This window comes from Pristis pectinata, chromosome 15 (genome assembly GCF_009764475.1).
Source record: "Pristis pectinata isolate sPriPec2 chromosome 15, sPriPec2.1.pri, whole genome shotgun sequence".
NCBI lineage: Eukaryota > Metazoa > Chordata > Chondrichthyes > Rhinopristiformes > Pristidae > Pristis > Pristis pectinata.
In genome coordinates, this window is record NC_067419.1 from 46,806,151 (window position 1) to 46,832,617 (window position 26,467).

The following is a 26,467-nucleotide window of genomic DNA, read 5'->3' on the forward strand; positions in this document are numbered from 1 at the left end:
AGTGGTTGAGGCAGGTATATTAACAACATTTAAAAGATACTTGGACAGGTACATGGATAGGAAAGGTTTAGAGGGATGTGGGCCAAATGTGGGCAAATGGGACTAGCTTAGATGGCAATCTTGGTCAGCATGGACCAGTTGGGCCAAAAGGCTGTATGACTCTATGACTCTACGGCTTTTGCACTCTGTTCAAGGACTTAAACCCACACGTTCTGTCTAAAGTGTGAGAGTTACCCACTGAGCCATGGCCAAGGACAAAGCTACTCGTATCCAGTGACAATGGCATGTATGTCATGCAGAGGGGCCAGATTCACAGTGCACCAGGTCCCTCACCTTTAGCCCAGGGTGGGCTTGGCTCCATTCACTCAAACTGACCAATGTTAACAAGATAGGTGCAAGTAAGCAGTTTGTTTATTTTTCTATCTGGTTTCCATTAATTTCTGGCAGTTTAATCCTTTTTAAACACGTTTGGAACATAGAACAGTGCAGCACAGGAACAGGCCCTTCAGCCCACCATGTCTGTGCTGACCATGATACTAAATTAAACTAATCCTATCTGCCTGCACATGGTCCATATCCCTTTTATTATTTTAATCTATTGCACCACTTTTAATTGTCTCTGATTATTAGACACATTTGTGGACAGTCACAAGGTTGTCAAAAGGCCTTCAGGGTATTCCTGGGCTGTGGACCTTCATGATCCACCTCCTGAAGGCTAGCTGCCTCTCATGGTTTGTAGATAGTGTAGACTGCAGTCACAGTTGTGGGTGGTGTTAAAACTTGGAAGGCTTCAAGTGAATAGCAGTGTGTGACTCATTGGAAAGTTCTGTCAAAGAGATAGCACAGTATAATGGACTGAAAGTCCACGTTCTGTATTATCAGGTTCTATGGGGATAGAGGTGTGTTTATAAAACATCCCAAAAAGTTTCACAGCCAATCAAATCTCTTCAAGGTGGAGTCACTGTTAGAATTTTGGAAATCCAGTGGGAAATTTGCACACAGCAAGATCCCACAAACAACAGTGAACTAATTGTGATGTTGATGGCTAATAAATATTGGCCAATTCCAGGGGGTGGGGCTTCAGGATCCACCTCCTGAGGTCCAGTTGCCTTCGTTGATGTTTCCTCCTTGTGGATCAGTTACACCAGTGAAGTCAAGGTCAATTGGAACTGCAGAGCCTCAAACAGCGAATGTGGCCGAGGCAAAACAACTGGAGGCAAAGGGTCAAAACAGGCAGCAATGTGTGTCTGTAAGCTCTTGAAATTCTATTTAAAATCAGATGAGATTTATAGGTAAATAAAACCACCAAAAGTAGTGCAGCTGCTGAGTTCTAACATCTTGAGGCAATTGGGTGAAAATGAGACTCTTACAGCTGTTATTTTCCTGTAGAGGTTACCTCAATTATTATCAGTATCACCAGAACCTTCTTCAAATTAGTATTTGTTGCCCGTTCATGTAGGTTGTGGATTACAGGACTGTCTGTCTTCACAAGCAATCCCACAGCTAAATAAAAATACAAACTAATAAAGTGTTTGGTGCTGGAAGGTGAAAAGAGGCAGATAACTCTAAAAGGGTGGAGAAAAAACTGTTTGACAAAGTGACTGCAGTTCCAGTGCTGGAGCTGTTTGCAATCCACAAAGTGCTCAGAGGGATTAGAGATATGAAAAAAAGAGTTTCTGAAATTGAAAGACTATTTCAAGCATCCTATCTGCTTTCACAGAGCACATTGTGTGCTCCAGAGTGGACAACTTCACAGAACATAGACCTGACACAACCAGAGTGCTGTACCATTATATCCCATAGCATTTCACGGCCAATCAAATAACAGCTATGTAACATAGAGCGTAGCACAGGAACAGGCCCTTCGGCCCACCGTGTCTGTGCCGACCATGATGCCAATCCAATCTAATCCCATCTGTGAGCACATGGTCTGTATCCCTCCATTCCCTGCCTGTTCATGTGCCTGTCTAAGTGCCTCTAAAACTTACAGTTGTTCCACCAGTCAGCACGTTCCAAGCATCTACAACTCTCTGTGTAAAAAAACTTACCTCATAAATCTCCTTTAAACTTTCCCCCTCTCACCTTAAAGCTATGATCTCTGGTGCTGTCTGTGTGGAGTTGGCACGTTCTCCATGTGACTGTGTGGGTTTCCTCCCAGATCCCATTTAAACTTTCCCCCTCTTAACTTTAAAACTATGCCCTTTAGTATTTGAAATTTCCACCCTGGGGATAAAAACTCTGACCCTATCTCTACCCCTCATAATTGTTATATACTTCAGGTCATCCTCCACAGTCTCAAGTAAATATAAAATTGAAATTGAAATTAGTTTATTAACGTCACATGTACCAAGGTACAGTGAAAAGCTTTGTTTTGCATGCCACCCATACAGATCATTTCATCACATCAGTGCATCGAGGTAGTACAAGGGAAAACAATAACAGAATACAGAATAAAGTGCTAGTTACAGAGAAAGTGCAGTGCAGGCAGACAATAAGGTGCAAGGCCATAACGAGGTAGATCGTGAGGTCAGGAGTTCATCTTATCGTACCAGAGGTCCGTTCAATAGCCGTAAAACAGCAGGATAGAAGCTGTCCTTGAGCCTGGTGGTATGTGCTTTCAGGCTTTTGTATCTTCAGCCCGATGGGAGAGGGGAGAAGAGAGAATGTTCAGGGTTGGTGGTGTCTTTGATTATGTTGGCTGCTTTACCGAGGCATCGAGGTGTAGACAGAGTGAATGGAGAGGAGGCTGGTTCCCGTGATGTGCTGAGCTGTGTCCACAACTCTCTGCAGTTTCTTACGGTCCCGGGCTGAGCAGCTGCCAAACCAAGCCGGGATGCATCTGGATAGGATGCTTTCTGTGGTGCATCAATAAAACTTGCTTTCCAATTTTATCTGGCTGTTGCTTTTGTCATGTGGTGAAAAGTGGCAGTTAACTTGCACACAACAAGATCCCACAAGCAACAACATGACACAGGGAGAACTACCCTAAACTGGTGGGTTTCAGCCATTGGGGTGGAAGCAAATCACTGCTTCTGTCACTGAACCCCTTTACTGGAGCCTACCAGTAAAGCCAAACATTCCCCAACATTGTCCTGTTGGATCAGAGACTCAATGACTGGGTTCTCAGCTTGATCAAAGGGAAAGGAAGTTTTATAATGATTACTTGTCTTGAATTTAATTTACTACTGCTCGGATTAGAGGGTATGAGCTACAAGAAAAGGTTGGACAAACTTGAGTTGTTTTCTCTGGAGCATCAGAGGCTGAGGGGAGACATGATAGAAATTTATTAGATTATGAGAGGCATAGCTAAGGTAGACAGTAAGAATCATTTTCCCAGGGTGGAAATGTCAAATAGTAAAGGGCATAGCTTTAAAGTGAGAAGGAAAAAGTATAAAGGAGATGAGCGGGGCAATATTTTTACACAGAGACCGGTGGCTGCCAGGGGTGGGGGTGGAGGCAGATCCGACAGTGGCGTTTAAGAGGCTGTTGTGCGGGGAATGGCGGGATACGGATTGTGTGCAGGCAGAAGGGATTTAGTTCAATTTGGCATCATGTTCGGCACAGATATTGTGGGCCGAAGGGTCTGTTCCTGTGCTGTACTGTTCTATGTTCCATGTTCTAGGCAACATTGAGCTTTTTAGAACTTTTTTTTAAGTTGCTGCTACTTTCTTCAAATATTTATGACAACTTTATAGTTTTTAAATATCCATGACTATCAGGGTAACTCGTCACCAGGGGAGACAAACTCTGCCCACAGTTCGCACCCTTCTGTCACCTGTCAGCGTGTTCCTGCTGATGTCTGGTTGCCTCCTGAACCAAGATATGGAGGGTCGGTGTCAACGCAACCCCTCCACACCCCCCTCCCTCACTGTCCTGTATTAGGTGACGCCAGGACCAGGAAGGATATCCATTGACCAGTTCCTCTGCTTTATGTTGATTTGGGGAATATATTGGTATTGGTATTGGTTTATTATTGTCACTTGTACCAAGATATAGTGAAGAACTTGTTTTGCGTACCGATTGTACAGATCAATTCATTACACAGTGCATTGAGGTAGTACAGGGTAAAAACAATAACAGAATGCAGAGTAAAGTGTCGCAGCTACAAGGAACATAGAACATAGAACACTACAGAGCAGTACAGGCCCTTCGGCCCACAATGTTGTACCGACATTTTATCCTGCTCTATCCAACCCTTCCCCCCAACATAGCCCCCCATTTCTCTATCATTCATGTGTCTATCTAAGGGTCTCTTAAATGTCCCTAATATATCTGCCCCCACAACCTCTGCCGGCAGTGCGTCCCACGCACCCACCACTCTCTGTGTAAAGAAACTTACCCGACATCCCCCTTATATCTTCCTTCAATCACCTTAAAATTATGTCCCCTCGTGTTAGCCATTGTTGCCCTGGGAAAAAATCTCTGACTGTCCACTCGATCTATGCCTCTTATCATCTTGTACACTTCTATCAAGTCACCTCTCATCCTCCAGAGAGAAAAGCCCCAGCTCACTTAACCTACCCTCATAAGACATGCTCTCCAATCCAGGCAGCATCCTGGTAAATCTCCTCTGTACCCTCTTTAAAGCTTCCACATCCTTCCTATAATGAGGTGACCAAAACGGAACACAATATTCCAAATGTGGTCTAACCAGAGTTCTATCGAGCTGCAACATCACCTCGCAGCTCTTGAACTCAATACCCTGACTAATGAAGGCCAATACTCCATAAGCCCTCTCAACAACCCTATCAACCTGTGCGGCAACCTTGGGGGATAAGAATCCTGCCATCAACCTTGTCTTCTGCCTTCGAATTCGATCTCCTGAAGTGTATCACTTCACACTTATCCGGGTTGAACTCCATCTGCCACTTCTCAGCCCAGCTCTGCATCCTATCAATATCCTATTGTAATCTACAGCAACCTTCTACACTATCCACAACACCACCAACCTTTGTGTCATCTGCAAACTTACTAATGCACCCTTCCACATCCTCATCCAAGTCATTTATAAAAATCACAAAGAGCAGGGTCCCAGAACAGATCCCTGTGGAACACCACTGATCACCGACCTCTAGGCAGAATATGCTCCATCTACCACCACCCTCTGTCTTCTATAGGCGAGCCAATTCTGAATCCATGCAGCCAAGTTTCCCTGGATCCCATGCCTCCTGACTTTCTGAATAAGCCTTCCAGCAGGTAGACTAAGGTGCAAGGTCATAACAAGGTAGATTGTGAGGTCAGGAATCCATCTCATCGTATAGGGGAACCGTTCAATAGTCTTATCACAGTGGGGTAGAAGCTGTCCTTGAGCCTGGTGGTACGTGCCCTCAGGCTCCTGTATCTTCTGCCTGATGGAAGAGGAGAGAAGAGGGAATGACCCGGGTGGGTGGGGTCTTTGATTATGCTGGCTGCTACACCAAGGCAGCGAGGGGCATAGACAGAGGTTGGTTTCTGTGATGTTGACAGGAACATCAGGGGCAACTCCCCTGATCTTGGGAATTGCTGAAAAGATCTGTTTTATCTTCCTGTGGAGTAGTTGGGGCCTTCGTGTAACATCTCCTCCAACTAACAGCACTTCCAACAGTTTAACACTCCCTCAGTGCTGTACTGGCAACAATAGCCCAGATTTAACCTCTGGAGTCTGACATGAATTCCAACCTTCTGACTCAGGCAAGATCAGCTACTACTTCAGCAAAGTTTTGCGGACTCAGATATCGTTTCCAGAAATAAAATTATAATCAGATTTCTGTATGGAGCTTCTGGTACCGAGGCATGATGTATTTAATTGATTTTAAAACTTATTATTTCTGTAACCGATGAACATAGATGCTTTTGGTTTGAATTTGAGTAAAGAACACCTTGGTGTCGAGTGAAGCATCTGCAGAAAAGAAATGGGATTAATGTAGGATTACTGTAAACACAAGAGATTCTGCAGATGCTGGAGCAATACACAAAATGCTGGAGGAACTCAGCAGGTCAGGCAGCATCCGTGGAGGGAAATAAACAGTCGACGTTTCAGGTCGAGACCCTTCATCAGGACCGGAAAGGAAGAGGGCAGAAGCCAGAATAAAAAGGTGGGGGGGAGGCAGAGGAGCGCACGCAGGTAGGGGATAGGTGAGTCCAGGTGAGAGGGGGAAGGTAGGTGGGTGGGAGAGGAAGGAGATGTAAGAAGCTGAGAGGTGACAGGTAGAAGAGACAAAGGTCTGAGGAAGTAGGAATCCGGTAGGAGAGGGCCATGGAAAAAAGGGAAGGAGGTGGGGAATAGATGGGCAGGTCATGACGGTGAGGGAAGGAGAAAGAGAAGAGGGGGAGGGGGCCACAGGAATGATGGAAGAGAAAGTGGGGGGAGGAAAAAAGGAAAGAAAGGAAAAAAGGGGAAGAAGAGGGGGGGGGTTACCAGAAGTTCGAGAAATCGATGTTGATGCCGTCAGGTTGGAGATTCCCAAGGCGGAATATGAGGTGTTGTTCCTCCAACCTGCGCCTGGCCTCAGCGTGGCAGTAGAGGAGGCCGTGGACAGGCACGTCAGTGTGGGAGTGGGATGTGGAATTGAACTGGGCGGCCACCGGGAGGTCCCGGCTGTTGCGGCAGACGGAGCAAAGGTGCTCGACGAAACGGTCACCCAGTCTGTGCCGGGTCTCACCGATGTAGAGGAGGCCACACCGGGAGCACCGGATGTAATAAATGACACCCTCGGATTCACAGGTGAAGCGCTGCCTCACCTGGAAGGACTGTCTAGGGCCCTGAATGGTGGTGAGGGAGGAGGTGTAGGGACAGGTGTAGCACTTAGTGCTGATGCAGGAAATAGTGCTGGGAGGGTCATATGCGGGGAAGGAAGTGGACGAGGGAGCTGCAGAGAGAGCGACCCCTGCGGAAAGCGGAGAGAGGGAGGGGAGGGGAAGATGTACCTGGTGGTGGCATCCTGCTGGAAGATTAGTGTAGTTGGGTGGATGATGGTCACTGCGGGACTCGATGGGCCAAAGGGCCTGTTTCCATGCTGATGCTGCAAGAAGATGAAGGTAGTGTACCTACTTTTATCGATGCACCATAGAAAGCATCCTATCTGGATGTATCACGGCTTGGTACGGCAACTGCTCTGCCCGTGACCACAAGAAACTGCAGGGAGTTGTGGACACAGCCCAGCCCAGCGCATCACGGAAACCAGCCTCCCCTCCATAGACTCTGTCTATACTTCCCGCTGCCTCAGTAAAGCAGCCGACATAATCAAAGTCCCCACCCACCCCGGACATTCTGTCTTCTCACCCCTCCCATTGGGCAGAAGATACAAAAGCCCAAAAGCACGTACACCAGGCTCAAGGACAGCTTCTATCCCGCTGTTATAAGACTATTGAACAGTCCACTTGTACGATAAGATGGACTCTTGACCTCATAATCTATCTTGTTATGGCCTTGCACCTTATTGTCTGCCTGCACTGCACTTTCTCTGTAACTGTAACACTTTATTCTGCATTCTGTTATTGTTTTACCCTGTACTACATCAATGCACTGATGTGATGCAATGATCTGTAGGGATGGCATGCCAAGCAAAATTTTTCTCTGTACCTCAGTACATGTTACAATAATAAACTAATTTACCCCTGAAATAATTCTCACCATTATTTCATTTCCAGATCCCTATGTGAAGATTCACCTGATGCAGAATGGCAAGAGACTGAAGAAAAAGAAAACTACTATCAAGAAAAACACTCTTAACCCATACTACAATGAGTCCTTCAGCTTTGAAGTACCGTTCGAGCAGATACAGGTAACGTCACTGTTTGTACCCAAGTCAGGGCAGGACGTTGGGATGATGTCGAAGTCCTGGAGGTTTACTGGAAAGCTGGGAAGATGAGGGACTTCAGTTAGGAGTTGGTGACACTGGGGACTTTGCCTTAGAGAATGAAGGCAGATTTAACAAAGGTGCCCAGTCAATGAGGGGTTCTGATGCAATAAATTAGTGGAGCAGTTTCTACGAGTAAAACTGTCATGCAATCAGCATCTCCAACAAGAAGGGAATAGAAACTTCTGCCCTTGACTTTCAATAGCATTGTCATCACCAGGTCCCCTGCCATCCACATTCTGAAGGTCCCTATTGGCTGGAGATAACTGGATCCACAACATAGAAACTGTAACTAAAGAACAGGTCAGAGGATGTGCATCCTGCTGTGAGTGACTCACTTTCTGGTGCGCCCCAAACCTTACCGTCTACAAGGCACAAGTCAAAGTGTGATGGGATACTCAGACAATCCTCAAGAAGCTCAACCCCATGCAGGACAAAGCAGCCCACTTGAATGGCACCCCATCCAACACTTTAAACATTCAGTCCCTCCACCACTGACGCACAGTGGCTCCAGTGTGCAGCATCTGCAGAACGCACTTAGGCTACTCCAACAGCACTTCCCAAACCCACCACCTCTACCGCCAAGAAGGACGAGGGCAGCAGGTTCAAGGGAACACCACCACCTGCAGGTTCCCCTCCAAGTCACACACCATTCTGACTTGGAATTATATCACTGCTCCTTCATTGTGGCTGGTTCTAAGTCCTGGCACTCCTTCCCAACAGCACTGTGGGGGCACCTTCACTAGAAGGATTGTGATGGTTCAAGAAGGCAGTTCACCACCACCTTCTCAAGGGCACTTCATGCCAGCCTTGTCAGTGACACCCACATCCCAAAAATCCATTTACAAAGCAATTAATCAAAAGCAGAGGACATGCAGTGGCAATACTAAGCAAGCCATGCTTCCTTGGATAGAGCACGGAGTTATATGGCAGGGCTCAGCCTGACCCAACCTGAACTAAAATGTTTCATCAGACTTATGGGTGGCACAGTGGCTCAGCGGGTGGAGCCACTGCCTCACAGCTCCAGAGACCCGGGTTCGATCCTGACCTCTGGCGCTGTCTGTGTGAAGTTTGCACATTCTCCCTGTGACTGCGTGGGTTTCCTCCGGGTACTCCGGTTTCCTCCCACGTCCCAAAGGTAAGAGAAGATATCTTTATTAGTCACATGTACATCGAAACACACAGTGAAATGCATCTTTTGCGTAGAGTGTTCTGGGGGCAGCCCGCAAGTGTCGCCACGCTTCCGGCGCCAACATAGCACGCCCACAACTTCCTAACCCGTACGTCTTTGGAATGTGGGAGGAAACCGGAGCACCCTTGTCTGAGGCTTGTACCTCATGTCTCCCTCTATATTTCGTTATGATATAGAAGGAGACCATTCAGTCCATCGAGTCTATGCCGCCTCACAGACCAATCCCATTTCCCCCACTAATTTTCCCTGTAACCTATTCTCCCCACATTCCCATTACCTCACCCCACTTTCTACCACTCACTGAACGGGGACAGGTGGTAGGTTAGTTGGCTGCTGTAGTGCAGGGGTAAGGGCTATAACCTGGGGAGAGTTGTAGGGAGTGTGGGGAGAATAAAATAGAGGTGGTGCAGGATTAACATCGGTGGGTGCTTGATGGTCAGTGCAGATAGTGGGTTGTCTATGTATCTGCACATCCGACCCAACACTGCCCATGTGGCTGGGTTCCAACAAGCTCAGGTCTCCACAACTCAGTGGACTGGGGAGTTCCCATTCATGTTTTCTCTCTGTCCCCCTCTTCTCCCCTCCCCTCACTCACCGTCACACAGAAAGTGCAGGTTGTAGTCACCGTCCTGGACTACGACAAGATCGGCAAGAATGACGCCATCGGCAAAGTGTTCGTGGGCTATAACAGCACCGCCGCAGAGCTCCGCCACTGGTCGGACATGCTGGCCAACCCGAGGAGGCCTATTGCACAGTGGCACACCTTGCAGCCCGAGGAAGAGGTCGACGTCGCCCTCGGAATGAAGAAATGAGAAGCCTTTCAATGTCCCCCTTCTCGTGCCCATGTGTCAGTGTGATGTAGATACCTCAGTCCCAAACCATCCACATGGTTCCATCTCCAAGTTCTCTCTCCCTCCATCAACCCCCACCCCCCTCATTATTGTGGCCTGGTTAAAATAAGTTCTTTTAGGACACATCATCCTATTGGCATTGTCCACTCTCATCACCCTTTTAAGCAATATGATCTGTGTAGATGGAGCATGATTCAAATTATGTATCTCACAGTTGTATATATATATGCACCCATAAAGCAAAAGATTATTTCTAGTCTGCGTGTTTGTATGTTGTTAGCATTTCTTATTCTGTGTATTGTTTTTAATAAGATGTTCTATTTTAAACTATATAAATTGACTGAAAAATAGGAAGGTCGATGCTATATATTATGGTTACATATTTCTCCTGCATTCCAGCTATTTCCTTCTTGTGAAGCCAAGATGGGAATAGACCTTAGTGAAGATAAGTGAAGATCACACAAAAAATATATTTGAACCAGGTGGTCTAGTGCCAGCACTGTGCTGTGTACTAGGCACCGACTTTGGGAGGACTTGCTAAATGTTTTTCATGTTACAATGTAGTCAGTGGCACTATTATAAAGCTATTTGTCATTCCATTAGAGTCTAAAGGACTGTTCTGTGTATCACTGTGACTGCCTGCGTGCTTAGGGAAGCGAGATAGCTACAAGTTTACTCGATAGCAATTCTGATTTAAGCGTGTGGGTCCGTTTTAGTTTCCTGCCCAATTAATCATTCCTTTCTGCTGCCCTGTCAGGTTACACACAGCTCTGTACAAACTCCGAGGACCAATCCAAGAGAGCTGTGTCCCATTCCCAAGGGAAACTGCAGATGAAATGACCCAACTTCATTTTCAAGCACTGTGCAATCAAAATATGTGTGAGCACACACACACACACACACACACATACACACACACACACACACACACACACACACACACACCCTCACACACACACACCCTCACACATACACACACCCTCACACACACACACGCACACACACACACCCTCACACACACACACCCTCACACACACACCCTCACACACACCCTCACACACACACGCGCACACACACACCCTCACACACACACACCCTCACACACACCCTCACACACACACACACACCCTCACACACACACACACACACACACACACAAGAAAGTCATCGTGACGCCATCTTCTCTCAATGGCTCTGCCCTTAAAGTAAGAGCAGGCAACATAATGGAAGCTTTAGCTTATGAAACTTCTAGTGCACACTTTGCTCAGGATTTAACTCGTTAGCTGCCACTGTGTTGTCAACAAGACACTGTTTAAATGCAGTCACACAGCCAGCACACTGTCTGCATCAGTATCTGTCAGTGAAGTGGTAATAGGCATCTTTAATTTACCAATAATAGGTGGATAAATAGAGATATTATATATGAAACACTGCCAAAAAGAGAATTATGATAGTCACAAATGTAAGCACAGCCATAACCAGAAGGTGCCCCTTTCCTTTAGTCAGGACTGTCTGGAGCAACTACAAAACAGAGCACCACAGTTTAATGCTAATCTTTACGACAACCAAGTGTGAAAAGCATTAGCATCCAATGCTGTAGAATGATACTTGCTGCCTTTATGTATGGATTATGTAAACTATTACCTTGCCTGCTTGAGTATTTTACACGTGGGAACTACCTTGCCATGTGAGCCCTAGGAATATTGCTGTGTCTTTTGCTGCTGTGTTGTGAGGTGCAAGCTGTGAAAACCTTAATACTTTTCTCAGTGAGGTGGTTTTATTCCCTAACCCTATCCTTCTCTCCGATTTCAGTTCACCGTGTGTAGTGAATGGCGCTGTGGATCTCCTGATGTTTACATCACCTGATAGTACAATAGTGTTGGATAAATGGTTTTATTTCCAATTGATGTTTTAAATGACTGTATAATTACATGTGTTCCTTACTGTTTGTTTATATAAAATATTAAAAGTTGATTACAGATTTAAAAGAGACTGTGATGAATTAATATCGTTGATGGCAGAGTATATGTATGGAGCATTAACAGTGCTTAACTGCCATAGGTCCCATACCAAACCATTCTTACTGTACCAAACCATCCAAAGCATCCAACACGGTCTCTGAATAAAGGACCATTCCCCATGTATAGTCATAGAGAGATATAGCATGGAAGCTGGCCCTTCGGCGCATCATCTCCATGCCAACCATCATCCATGCATTTACAGTAATCCCACATTAATCATTTATCCTATTTTTTTTCATTCTCCCCACATTCCCGTCAACTCCCCCCAGATTCTACCCCTCACCCACATGCCAGGTACAATTTACAGCAGCCAATTAACCCACCGACCCGCACGTCTTTGGGATGTGGGAGGGAACCGGAGCACCCGGAGGAAGCCCACACGGTCACAGGGAGAATGTGCAAACTCCACACAGACAGCACCAGAGGTCAGGATTGAACCCGGGTCTCTGCAGATGTGAGGCAGCGGCTCTACCTGCCACAACACTATGCCTTAATGAGCATAAACATAGAAGAGTACAGCCAGGAACAGGCCCTTCAGCCCACGTTGTCTGTGCCAACCATAATGCCAGATTTAACTAAACCTATCTGCCTGCACGTGGTCCACACCCCTCCCTTCCCTATCTGTTCATGTGCCTGTCTAAATGCCACTTAAACACCCCTATCGTATCTGCCTCCACCACCACCCCTGGCAGCGCATTCCAGGCACCCACCACTCCCTGAGTAAAAAAACTTACCCTGCATATTTCCTTTAAACTTGCTCCCTCTCAGCTTAAACCTGTGCCCTCTAATATAAGAGTCAGAATCAGGTTTATTATCACAGACTTAGATGACATGAAATTTGTCGTTTTGCGGCAGCAGTACAGTGCAAAGACATAAAATTACTAGAAATTACAAAATAAATAAATAGTGAAAAAAAAGGATCTACTTCATAACTGACGTTTCCACCCTGGGAGAAAGATTCTGACTGTCTACCCTATCTCTGCCTCTCATAATTTTATAAACTTCCATCAGGTCTCCTCTCAGCCTCCGATGCTCTGGGGAAAACAACCCAAGTTTGTCCAACCTCTCCTTACAGCTCATCCCCTCCAATCCAGGCAGCGTCCTGGTGAATCTCTTCTGCACCCTCTCCAAAGCCTCCACATCCTTCCTGGAATTCATTTGTACCTTTTCCCAGATCATCGACCTGAAACATTAACTCTGCTTCTCTCTCAGCTTTGGATCCAGCATTTGTTCCTGAGACAGGAAGAGGCCATTCAGCCCTTTGATTAGATCTGTCATTCCATCCCATTTATCCACCTCAGATCCATATCCTTTCACTCCTCAACCTACCAACACTCCACTCACCTCAAGAGTTTCCTTTCCATGCAGGACAAACTTTCAACTATGAATCTGCACTGGGTCTTGAACTGTTTACAGAGAAATATTCTACAAACCTCTACTTCTAGACACACATTGGTGACAACTTTGCTCTGTTTCTCCCTTACATTTTATTAAATGTTAAATTCTACTCCCAGAGCTGGTTTGAGTTGGTTAAACACAAGCAAGATTTCTTCAAACAAGGAGTTGTCAAACCAATATAAGGGTCAATTAACTGGATGATGGGTATCTTCCTGGGATTAAAGTGGAGAGTCGTAGAGTCCTAGAGTCATACATCAAGGAAACAGGCCCTTCGGCCCAACTTGTCCATGCCGACCAAAATGTCTTCCTGAGCTAGTCCCATTTGCCCACATTTGGCCCACCTCCCTCTAAACTTTTCCTATCCATGAACCTGTCCAAGTGCCTTTTAAATGTTGTAATTGTACCCGCCTCTACCACTTCCTCTGGCAACTCGTCCCACATACCCGCCACCCTCTGCGTGAAAAACCTGCCCCTCAGATCTCCTTTAAATCTGTCCCCTCTCACCTGTGCCCTCTAGTTTTAGACTCCCCTACCCTGAGAAAAAGACTGACCATTTAATCTTTCGATGCCCCTCATGATTTTATAAACCTCTACAAGGTCACCCCTCAGCCTCCTTTGCTCCAGGGAAAACAGTCCCAGCTTCTCCAGTCTCTGTGCGGAGAAAATTGTGGGTGTTGAGTCTAAGTAACTGTGGCAGAATAAGCAGGCATATGACCCTTTCCTGTGGCAGTTTCCTGGAATCAGCAGCTCACCTTGTTTGGGAATGCCATCACAAGAAGGTTCTCTTTGATCTGACTGCTTTGGGTATAAATGAGTCCAGTTTGGGATTAGTTAATCTGTATACTGCTCCTGAGGATTGGAAAAAAACCTCAGTAATGTAACTGGTGGACTTGTGCAGTGGACTGAGTCTTTGTACATGGAACAGTTGCAGTTGTGTTGCAGTTGGATAAGACATTGGTGAGGGCTCACTTGGAGTCTTGTGTATAGTTTTGGTCACCCTTGTTATAGGAAAGATGTTATTAAACTAGAAAGAATGCAGAAAAGATTTACCAGGATGTTGCCTGGACTTGGGGGCCTGAGTTACAAGGAGAGGTTGTGTAGACTAGCACTTTATTCCCTGGAATGTAGGAGATTGAGGGGTGACCTTATAGAGGTGTATAAGATCATGAGGGGCATAGACAGGGTGAAAGCACATTGTCTTTTTCCCAGGGAATGGGGTGCTAAAAACAAGAGGGCAGAGGTTTAAGATCAGAGGCGAGAGATTTAAAAGGGACATCAGGGGCAGCTTCTTCACACAAAGGGTGGTGTGTATTTGAAAAGAGCTGCCAGAGGTCGCCTCACTACAGGAAGGATGTGGAAGCCATAGAAAGGGTGCAGAGGAGATTTACAAGGATGCTGCCTGGATTGGGGAGCATGCCTTATGAAAGCAGGTTGAGTGAACTCGGCCTTTTCTCCTTGGAGCAATGGAGGATGAGGGGGGGGACCTGATAGAGGTGTATAAGATGATGAGAGGCATTGATCGTATAGATAGTCAGAGGCTTTTTCCCAGGGCTGAAATGGTGGCCACAAGAGGACATAGGTTTAAGGTGTTGGGGAGTAGGTACAGAGGAGATGTCAGGGGTAAGTTTTTTACTCAGAGAGTGGTGAGTGCGGGGAATGGGCTGCCGGCAACGGTGGTGGAGGCAGATATGATAGGGTCTTTTAAGAGACTTTTGGATAGGTACATGAAGCTGAGAAAAAGAGAGGGCTATGGGTAAGCCTAGTAATTTCTAAGGTAGGGACATGTTCAGCACAGCTTTGTGGGCCGAAGGGCCTGAATTGTGCTGTAGGTTTTCTGTGTTTCTATGTTTCTAAATAGTGGTTGAGGTGGGCACATTAGCAACATTTAAAATCCATCTGTATGTGGATATGAGAGGGTTAGAGGGCTATGGGCCAAACATGGACAGATGGGACGAGCTCGCTGGACAACATAGTCAGCATGGACGAGTTGGGCCGAAGGGCCTGTTTCCATGCTGTATGACTCTATGAACCTCTTATACAACATTCATGCACCAAGTATCCATAGGAGCCATGCCCCACCTGGATCTGATTGACAGCCTTTCCAGTTTTCTAGCACAGATTAAAACCAGGCAACTGCACTGCTGGATGGGAAAGTTTTGACCTGATCACCCTGTCCTGATCTGTACCCCAAGAATTGCTGCGTGCTTTTACTCCATGTCCACATATACCTGGTCTGGAAGCAGAGGGCAAATCTCATCGGGCTGTGGCATCCTGGAGACCAGCAGCATGGGCTGAGCAACAGTGGGGCTTCAGGAGTAGTGAGGAGGTCCCGCCTCCAGAAGACCTGTGACAACCTTTGACAACCGGCAAAGCTCCACCCCCAACTCTGCCGGCTGTCAAAACTGAAAGTGATTTTCAATCGCCCCACACTCAATGATTGAGAAACAGCTTCTTCTGCTTCACCATCAGGTTTTTGTTAGGTCCACGAACTCATGAACACTACCTCGTTATTCATAGAACATAGAACATTACAGCACAGTACAGGCCCTTCAGCCCACGATGTTGTGCCGACATTTTATCCTGCTCTAAGATCTACCTAACCCTTCCCTCCCACATAGCCCTCCATTTCTCTATCATTCATGTGCCTATCTAAGAGTCTCTTAAATGCCTCTAATGTATCTGCCTCCATTAGCCTATGCTTCTCCAAATGCCCATAAATCCTGTCTCTAAGAATCCTCTCCAGTAATTTGCCCACCACTGAAGTAAGATTCACTGGCCTGTAATTCCCAGGGTTATCCCTACTCCCTTTCTTAAACAAAGGAACAACATTTGCCACCCTCCAATCATCTGGCACTACACCTGTGGCCAGTGAGGATGCAAAAATCATCGCCAAAGGCACAGCTATGGCTTTCCGTAATAACCTTGGATATAGCTCGTCCGGCCCCAGTGACTAATCTATCCTAATGTTTTTCAAAAGTTCCAGCACACCCTCTTTCCTCACGTTGACGTGCCCTAGCGTATCAGCCTGTTGTACGCCATCCTCACAAACATCAAGGTCTCACTCACTGGTGAATACTGAAGCAAAGTATTCATTAAGGACCTCCCCTACCTCTTACGACTCCAGGCACACGTTTCCTCTTTTATCGCTGATCGGTCCTACCCTCACTCTAGTCATCCTCCTGTTCTTCACATACGTGTAGAACACCTTGGGGTTTTCCCTAATCCTACTCACCAAGGCCTTCTCATGCCCCCTTCTAGCTCTCCTAAATCCATTCTTAAGCTTCCTCCTGGCTACCTTGTAACTCTACTGAGCCCTTTCTGATCCTTGCTTTCTAAACCTTAGGTAAGCTTCTTTCTTCCTCTTGACAAGATATTCTACGTCTCTTGTCAAACACGGTTCCTTCACTCTACCATCCTTCCCCTGCCTCAATGGGACAAATCTATCCAGAACCCCATGCAAGTTCTCCCAAAACAACCTCCACATTTCCATTGTACAATTCCCCAAGAACATCTGTCCCCAAGTTCCCAAGTTCCTGCCTAATAGCATCATAATTCCCCCTCCCCCAGTTAAATACTTTCTCATATCATCTGCTCCTATCCCTCTCCAAGGCTATGGTAAAGGTCAAGGAGTTATTGTCACTGTCTCCAAAATGCTCTCCCACCGAGAGATCTGAAACCTGATCTGGCTCATTTCCATCGTACCACGTCCAGTATGGCCTCTTCTCTAGCCGGCCTGTCCACATACTGTGTCAGGAATCCTTCCTGTGCACACTGAACAAACTCTGCCCCATCTCTCCCCTTTACTCTAAGGAGGTGCCAATCAATATTAGGGAAGTTGAAATCACCCATGACAACAACCCTGTTATTTTTGCACCTTTCCAAAATCTGCCTCCTGATCTGCTCCTCAGTGTCTCTGCTGCTACTGAGGGGTCTGTAGAATACTCCCAATAGAGTGATCGCTCCCTTCCTGTTTCTGACTTCCACCCACGCTGACTCAATGGACATCCCTCCAAGACATCCTCCCTTTCTGCAGCTGTGACACTGCCCCTGATCAGCAAAGCCACTACCCCACCTCTTTTACCTCTGCCCCTGTCCCTTTTGAAACATCTAAACCCCAGAATATCCAACAGCTATTCCTGCTCTTGCAACAGCCAAGTCTCTGTCATGGCCACAACATCATAGTTCCACGTACTGACCCATGCTCGAAGTTCATCACCCTTGCTCCTGATACTTCTCGCATAAAAGCAGACGCACTTCAGCCCTTCCAACTGATTGCAATTTTGCCCTATTTATTTATTTTTGTAATTTATAGATTTTTATGTCTTTGCACTGTACTGCTGCTGCAAAACAACACATCTCACATCATCTAAGTCGATAATAAATCTGATTCTTATTCTAACAATTCAAATGTTTCTTATATCCACAGATATTTAGAAAATATTAAAATGGAAATAATTAAAACTGATTAACAAATGAACAATACATAACCAGAAACATATATAAACTTGCATAAATAATTGAAGCAAAATAATTAAACAAAGCAACTTATTTTCCTCATTACCTTTAAAACCAAAATTCCAAAATCCCCATGCAAATCTTGCTCTTCCCGGTATCCAAGAGTTCATTCCCAGTTAGAGCGAGTCCCACTGTTGGTCTTCGGATGGACTTCAGGAGCAGAGCAAGCTGACTGATTTGGCCTGCCTTCTCTCTCAGTGAGGAGGCAGTTCCATGGTACAGGTAGTAGAGCTGTTACTTCACAGACCCGGGTTCAATCCTGACCTCAGGTGCTGTCTGTGTGGAGTTTGCACATTCTCCCTGTAACAGTGGGGGTCCCCTAGGTTCTCCAGTTTTCATACAGATCCCAAAGACGTGCTGGTAGATTAAGCTGGAAAGAGTGCAGAGAAGATTTATGAGGATGTTGCCAGGACTCAAGGGCCTGAGTTACAGGGAGAGGTTGGGCAGGCTAGGTCTTTATTCCTTGGAGTGTGGGAGACCTAGGGGGTTATCTTACAGAGGTGCATAAGATCATGAGTGGCATAGTTAGGGTGAATGCACACAGTCTTTTTCCCAGGGTTGGGGAATCAAAAACTAGAGGGCACAGGTCTAAGGTGAGAGGGGAAAGATTTAAAAGGAACCTGAGGGGCAATTTCTTCACACAGAGGGTGGTCCGTATGTGGAACGAGCTGCCAGAGGAAGTGGATGAGGCAGGTACAATAACAAGCTTTAAAAGACATTTGGATGGGTACATGGATAGGAAAGGTTGAGAGGGATATGGGCCAAACACAGGCAAATGGGATTAGTTTAGATGGACATCTTGGTTGGCATGGACCAGTTGCGCCGAAGGGCCTGTTTTCATGCTGTGTTACTCGATGACTCTATATACTGGACACTGTAAATATCCAGTATGTGGGTGGGTGGCAAGAGACTCGGCGGCGAAGGGAGGGGCAGAGTTGGTGAGATGATCCCAAAGATGTTTGGTGGGTTAATTGGTGACTGACTACCCCAAGTGTCGTTGGGAGACAGGGGAATCAGAGGGGGTTGCTGTGCTTGAGGAAGAGGATAGGTTACAGGGAGATAAGTGGGGGGATAGGATTGATGGGATTGCTCTGAGAGCTAGCATCGACTCAGGGGGGTCAAATGGCCTCTTTCTGTATCGTGGGAAATGTGATGTCCTGGACTCTTGTGCTTTGACAACGTACACGTGAATGTCTAGGTCTTCCTACAGTTAACACTGAAATGCCCGCCGAAAAGCCACCCACAAGATATGGCTCCGAACAGTGATGACTTCCCAAGGGGAGGTACTGCACCCTATCAGGAGGGGAAGGATGAGGAAGAGGCTGGTCAGTCCTTCCACATATGGGTGCGTGGGGTGAGCAATAGTCTGTGCTTCCTCTTATCCACATAGACGATGCCATTGGAGGGTGATGGGTTTAGGCTGATGAATGGAATGAGTTGGTTTATTATTGTCACTTGTATCGAGGCACAGTGAAAATCTTGTCTTGCGTACCGATCGTACAGATCAATTCATTACACAGTGCATTGAGGTAGTACAGGGTAAAACAAGAACAGAATGCAGAGTAAAGTGCGGGACACAAGAAACTCTGCAGATGTTGGAATCTGGAGCAACACACAAAAAGTGCTGGAGGAACTCAGCGGGTCAGGCAGCATCCGTGGAGGGAAATAAACGGTCGACGATTCGGGCCGAGACCCTTCATCAGGACTGGAAAGGAAGAGGGCAGAAGGCAGAATAAGAAGGTGGGGGGGGGGAGGGGGAGGAGCACACGCAGGCAGGTGACAGGTGAGTCCAGGTAAGGGGGGGAAGGTAGGTGGGTGGGGGAGGGGGAGAAGATGTAATAAGCTGAGAGGTGGTGGGTAGAAGAGGCAAAGGGCTGAAGGAGGAGGAATCCGGTAGGAGAGGGCAGTGGACCATGGAATAAAGAATGGGGGAGGGGAGGAGAGGAGATGGGCAGGTCATTAAGGTGGGGGAAGGGAGACACAGAAATAAGGGAAGACAAAGGAGTGGGGTGGGGGGGGTGGTTACCGGAAGTTAGAGAAATCGATGTTATGGCCAGCAGAATGAAGTGTCACAGCTACAGAGAAAGTGCAGTGCAGGCAGACAATAAGGGGCAAGGTCACAACAAGGTAGATTGTGAGGTCAAGAGTCCCATCTTATCGCAGTTTGGCCTTTCATATGACCAGATATGAAAAAGAACATTTTAACTTGTTTTTGTAATAAAAAATGCACAAGATGTTCAAGAGACACCTGTTCACTCCACAATGGTACAGCACACACCAATCCTGTGAACTACAGAGTGCGATGATGTAAAATAACATCCTTATCTGCATCAAGTGGAAGTGATTCATCCTGCTAACTACAATCAGAAGGACGGTGCGGTTCACTAAACTAACACACACTACAAGTTCACCAGTTAAGTCCCCTGCCTGCTGCAGAAGCAGCATGTTTTAATCAATGTCCATTTCTTAAATACAGTGTGGAAGGGAGTGGTGGCCAATAACTGTTGGCCTTGCCAGCAAGACTCACATCATGGAAAGTTAAGTAATAAATAAATCATTCTTGCATGGTACAAAGAAATATCTTGGTGGAAGTTCGTTTTGGAGTGTGTACAGCCTTAGGCAGCCATGGCTTCTTCATGATGCTCCTAATTTTCAAAGTCTTCATTTCTTCCCTTGAAGAAATGTTGTAATTGTGTCGAGGTGATTGCAAGCTCTCAACGTGCACAAAGCATACATTAAACTCCTTCTGTAGCAATAAAGCTGCAGTTAGATCCTGGTTAACCATAGACTCTGTTCTATGACTATATTTGGTGAGGTTCTTTCTACCAATGTATCCAGAATAATCATTATAAAAATCAATCAGTTGGATTCTTGCATTTTTGCTGCATAGCCGGAGGGCACTTCCAATAAATCTGTCAAAAATCAGCATTTGTTCTGAAATTACAGCTCAGGAACAGTCTGTGCAAACCAATCAGTCTGTGCTCTGTTCCACAACCTCTCCCCACACCGTCTTCATCTCCCCCATCACCTCCTCCTTCTCCTTTCTCCCTTGTACGATTATCCTCCTCCTCTTTGGACTCACTGTGGGAGTGAGCAGCACAGTGTCACAGATAAAAGGTTTCTCTTGAATTCATTGACTTATTGTCTGAATGTCTTATATTTATGACTCCTACTTCTTACCTCCTCTGGAAGGAGAAACATCTTCTCTGCATCTATTCTATCAAACACCTTCATTATCTTAAGGATCTCAATAATAAGATAAGGTATCTTTATTAGTCATATGTACATCAAAACACACAGTGAAATGCATCTTTTGCATAGAGTGTTCTGGGGGCAGCCCACAAGTGTTGCCACGCTTCCAGCACCAACATAGCACGCCCACAACTTCCTAACCCGTACATCTTTGGAATGCAGTTAAGAAGCAGTTAAGAAGGCCAATGGGATGTTGGCTTTCATAAGTCGCGGGATTGAGTTTAAGAGCCGCGAGGTTATGATGCAGCTTTACAAAACTCTAGTTAGGCCACATTTAGAGTACTGTGTTCAGTTCTGGTCGTCTCATTATAGGAAGGATGTGGAGGCATTGGAGAGGGTGCAGAGGAGATTTACCAGGATGCTGCCTGGATTGGAGAGTATTGAATATGAGGAGAGGCTTAAGGTGCTAGGGCTTTATTCACTGGAAAGGAGGAGGATGGGAGGAGACATGATAGAGGTATATAAAATACTGAGAGGAATAGATAGAGTAGACAGTCAGCGCCTCCTTCCCAGGGCACCAATGCTCAAGACGAGAGGTCATGGCTTTAAGGTTATGGGTGGGAGGTTCAGGGGAGATGTCAGAGGGAGGTTTTTCACCCAAAGAGTGGTTGGTGCATGGAATGCACTGCCTGGGGTGGCGGTGGAGGCAGATACATTGAACAGGTTCAAGAGCTTGTTGGATAGGCATATGGAGGAACGTGAGATAGAGGGATATGCGGGAGGAAGGGGTTAGGTAGTGTGAGGGTGGTCTGATGGACGGCACGACACGGTGGGCCAAAGGGCCTGTTTTGTGCTGTATGGTTCTATGGTTCTATGGAATGTAGGAGGAAACCGGAGCACCCAGAGGAACCCCATGGGGAGAACATACAAACCCCTTAGAGGCAGCGGCCAGGACTGAATCTGGGTCTCTGGCTCTGTAATAGTGTTACACTAACTGCTATGCTACTGAATGTTCACCCCACTAGGAAAGGAGCTCATCTTTCCTGATAGGTACAGTGTCTTTGTTCTGGCCTCATCCCATAAATCACATCAGCACCTTTTCCAGTGCCCCGGTGTCCTGTAATGGAATGAAGTAACAAGTCATTCCAATAACACATTCCTTTTCCCATTAACATCAATGGCTTTATAACCGCCGGAACGTATAGTCTGCCAACATGAAAATAAGTTCCTAGTAAATCACACTGGTGAAAAATCAATGTAATTTAACCAACAGAGTTAAGTAGGAATACTTATATTAAAAAATGCTGGAACTGCTTGGGAGGCTTGTCAGAATCTATGGAGAGAGAAACAGTTAACATTTAAGGTTGATGACTTTTCATCAGAACCCTGCAATGTTTTGCTTTTGGAACCTGCATTAATACAGTGTTTTTAAGAAAGGAAAACACCACAATAGTACTTGTCAGAGTTTCATCAATATCATTGGGCACTGGGTTACAACAGGAGGTGGAACATAGAACAGTACAGCACAGGAACAGGCCCTTCAGCCCACCACGTTGTGCCGAACTAATTAAGCCTGTAATTAAAGGGCTAACTAAACTAGTGCCTTCTATGATGCTGGAGGAAGGGTTTTTCATCTAGATTCCAGCATCTGCAGTCCTTTATTTCTCTTATGCCTTTTACCTACACAATGTCCATATTGTAGCGACTCACCGTCCAAGCAAGTGAACCGGCTCAGCGGTCGGGTCGTGCGTCGTCGGAGCGGCGAGGCCCAAGGTGGCGGTGGGCCTTCGTCTTCCCCGAGCAACAGGGAGAACCTGTGCACGGGAAAGATTTGATGATGTAGCGTATACGTCATTGCCGTTTTGAGTGGGTGGGAACAGGCTCTCTTAAAGGACCCGCCCAAGGCGGGAAAATAAACCAGTTCTTGTTCTGAAACCCTTCGACTAGTGTCTTGTTTTTCACATCGCGGTAGCAGCCGCTACATTGGTGACCCCGACAGTCCAGACAGATCTTGGACCTGCACAATGGACGACAACGCAGCAGCCAACGCAGTGGCACTCAAGCTGCCCACCTTTTGGACACTTCGTCCCAGCATCTGGTTTGACCAGGCCGACGCACAATTCCACCTTCAGCAGATCACCTCCGACTCCACAAAGTATTACCATGTGGTCAGCTCTCTGGACCAGGAGACAGCTGCCCAGGTCGGAGACTTCATCCAGTCTCCTCTGGAGGAAGATAAGTACCCAGCTTTCAAAGAGCTTCTGATTTGGACCTTCGGCCTCTCCCGTCGTGAGTGCGCCGCCCGCCTGCTTCATCTCGACGGCCTGGGGGACAGATCCCCATTCGCCCTAATGAATGAGATGTTGGCATTGGCCGAGGGACACAAGCCCTGCCTAATGTTCGAACAGGCCTTCCTCGAACAACTACCCAATGACAATTCACCTGCTGTTAGCCGACGCCGACTTCAGCAACCCACGTGAGGTAGCTGCCCAGGCAGATGTCCTGTGGAAGGCCAAACGCAAGAGCGGTTCGTCTGTCGGCCAAATTGCCAGGCCGCGAGCCCAACACCCGTCTCAACCAGTCCCAGCAACTGAGCGACCACACCCCAGAAACACAGACGACGACACTGGCGACCAGCTGTGTTTCTACCACCAGAGGTGGGGCGTGGAGGCCCGTCGATGCTGCCCACCCTGCAAGTTTCAGGGAAACGCCAGGGCCAACCACCGCTGATGGCTACGACGGCTGGCCGCCAACACAGCCTCCTATTTGTTTGGGACAAGCAGTCCAGGCGTCGTTTCCTCATCAATACTGGAGCAGAGGTCAGTATTTTGCCCCCGACTGGCCGCAACAGTCATAACAGGCAACAAGGTCCCGTACTCAATGCCGCAAACGGCACAATGATACGAACTTTCGGTACCCGTACACTTCAATTACAATTCGGCGGCAGCCGTTTTACCTGGACGTTTACCCTTGCCACCGTCGCCCGACCACCCCTAGGAACCGATTTCCTTCGGGCCCACAACCTGTTAGTCAACCTGTGAGGAAAGCGGTTAGTTCACTCCAGAACTTACCAGATCTACCCCCTGGGAGAAACCAGCTTACTAGCCCCACGCCTGGACTCCATTTCCCTGTCTGGCAACGAGTTCACCAAGCTCCTAGCCAAATTCCCATCAGTTTTGGCACCTCAGTTTACAAATTCTAGGCCCAAACACGGGGTGCGACGCCACATCATTACCACAGGGCCACCCCTTCATGCCCGAGCACGACGACTACCTCCAGACAAGCTCCACCTGACAAAGGAAGAGTTCCATCGCATGGAGGAGCTGGGGATTGTTCGCAGGTCAGACAGCCCCTGGGTCTCCCCCCTGCACATGGTCCCCAAAGCCACCAGCGAGTGGAGGCCCTGCGGCGACTACCGCAGGCTGAATGACGCCACCATCCCGGACCGCTACCCCATCCCTCACATCCAGGACTTCACAGCGAACCTACATGGGGCCCGCATCTTCTCCAAAGTGGACCTCGTCCAGGGATACCACCAAATCCCGGTCAATCCGGATGACATCCCCAAAACTGCGATTATCACCCCATTCGGCCTTTTCAAATTCCTTCGAATGCCATTCGGACTTAAGAACACTGCGCAGACTTTCCAGCGACTGATGGACGCGGTAGGCCGAGACCTGGACTTCGTGTTCATTTACTTAGGTGACATACTAATCACCAGCCGTGACTGCCAAGAACACCTTTCCCACCTCCGCCAACTGTATTCCCGTCTCCGTGATTTCGGTCTCACTATCAACCCGGCCAAGTGCCAATTTGGACTTGACTCTATCGATTTCCTCGGCCACAAAATCACCAGCGATGGGGCAACACCCCTACCTGACAAAGTAGACGCTATCCGCCATTTTGCCCGCCCCAACACGGTCAAAGGCCTACAGGAATTCCTGGGGATGGTCAACTTTTACCATCGGTTCATCCCTGCAGCAGCCCGTATCATGCGCCCTTTGTTCTCACTGATGGCTGGTAAGGGCAAGGACATCGCCTGGAACGACGAGGCTGCGGCTACCTTCGTTAAGGCCAAGGATGCCCTGGCAGACGCTGCGATGCTTGTACACCCCAGGACAGACGTCCCAACCGCCCTCACGGTGGACGCATCCAACACCGCGGTTGGTGAAGTACTGGAGCAACTAATCGAAGGCCGTTGGTAACCCTTGGCATTTTTCAGCAGGCACCTTAGACCACCCGAACTGAAATACAGTGCTTTCGATCAGGAACTTCTAGCGCTGTACCTGGCAGTCCGGCATTTCCGGTACTTTCTATAAGGCAGGCCTTTCACCGCTTTCACTGACCATAAGCCTTTGTCCTTCGCCTTCTCCAAAGTCTCCAATCCCTGGTCAGCTCATCAACAGAGACATTTGTCCTACATTTCCGAATTCACAACGAAAATCCAACATGTCTCCGGAAAGGACAATGTCGTTGCTGATGCACTTTCCAGACCAACCATCCACAACCTGTCCCTGGGTGTCGACTACACAGCCCTGGCTGACGCACAGCAAGCCGATGATGAGCTGCCCAGCTACAGAACCACAGTCTCGGGCCTGAAGCTCCAAGATTTCTTGGTTGGTCCAGGTCGGCAGACCCTCCTTTGCGATGTCACAATAGGTCAACCCCGCCCTGTAGTTCCTGCAGCCTGGCGGAAACACGTTTTCGACTCGATACACCGGTTGGCGCACCCGTCCATCAGATCAACTGTCCGACTAGTCACCAGCAAGTTTGTCTGGCATGGCCTGTGCAAACAGGTCAGTGAGTGGGCCAGGACTTGTCCGCACTGCCAGACATCGAAAATCCAATGACACACCAAGGCCCCGCCACAGCAGTTCGAGCCTACCCGTAGAAGGTTCGACCACATCCACGTCAACCTCATTGGTCCTCTGCTGGTTTCAAGAGGAGCCCGGTACCTCCTTACCATTGTGGACCGGTTCACGAGGTGGCCAGAGGCAACCCCTCTATCTGACATCACGACTGATTCCTGCGCCCGGGCGCTGCTCACAACTTGGATCTCACGTTTTGGTGTGCCGGCCCACATCACTTCAGACAGAGGCACCCAATTTACCTCCAGCCTCTGGTCTGCATTAGTGAACATGTTGGGGACGCAGCTGCACACCACCACGGCCTACCACCCTCAATCAAACGGGTTAGTGGAACGTTTCCACCGCCATCTGAAATCAGCCTTGATAGCCCGCCTGAAGGGTCCTAACTGGGTCGACGAACTGCCTTGGGTCCTGCTTGGCATACGCACTGCCCGCAAGGAAAACCTCCACGCTTCGTCAGCTGAACTTGTGTGCGGGGTGCCCCTGGTCGTCCCAGGGGATTTCATACCCGCCCTTCGGGACCAAGGGGAAGAACCCACGGCAGTCCTGCAAAGACTGCACGAGAGGCTCAGCAACTTGGCCCCAATTCCCA

The 26,467-nt window shown here is 47.6% G+C and overlaps 1 protein-coding gene across 2 annotated transcripts in view; it reads left to right on the forward strand.

Annotated features, from left to right (window-relative positions):
- syt1a (synaptotagmin Ia) overlaps positions 1–11,869 on the forward strand; it is a 481,231-nt gene extending 469,362 nt beyond the window's left edge. For both annotated transcript variants that reach the window (XM_052030629.1, XM_052030628.1), the window contains exons 9-10: positions 7,630–7,763; positions 9,636–11,869. In XM_052030629.1, coding sequence (XP_051886589.1) covers positions 7,630–7,763; positions 9,636–9,842 — 341 coding nt within the window. In that variant the 3' untranslated portion in view covers positions 9,843–11,869. The remainder of the gene's footprint in view (positions 1–7,629; positions 7,764–9,635) is intronic.
- Positions 11,870–26,467: the final 14,598 nt, after the last annotated feature.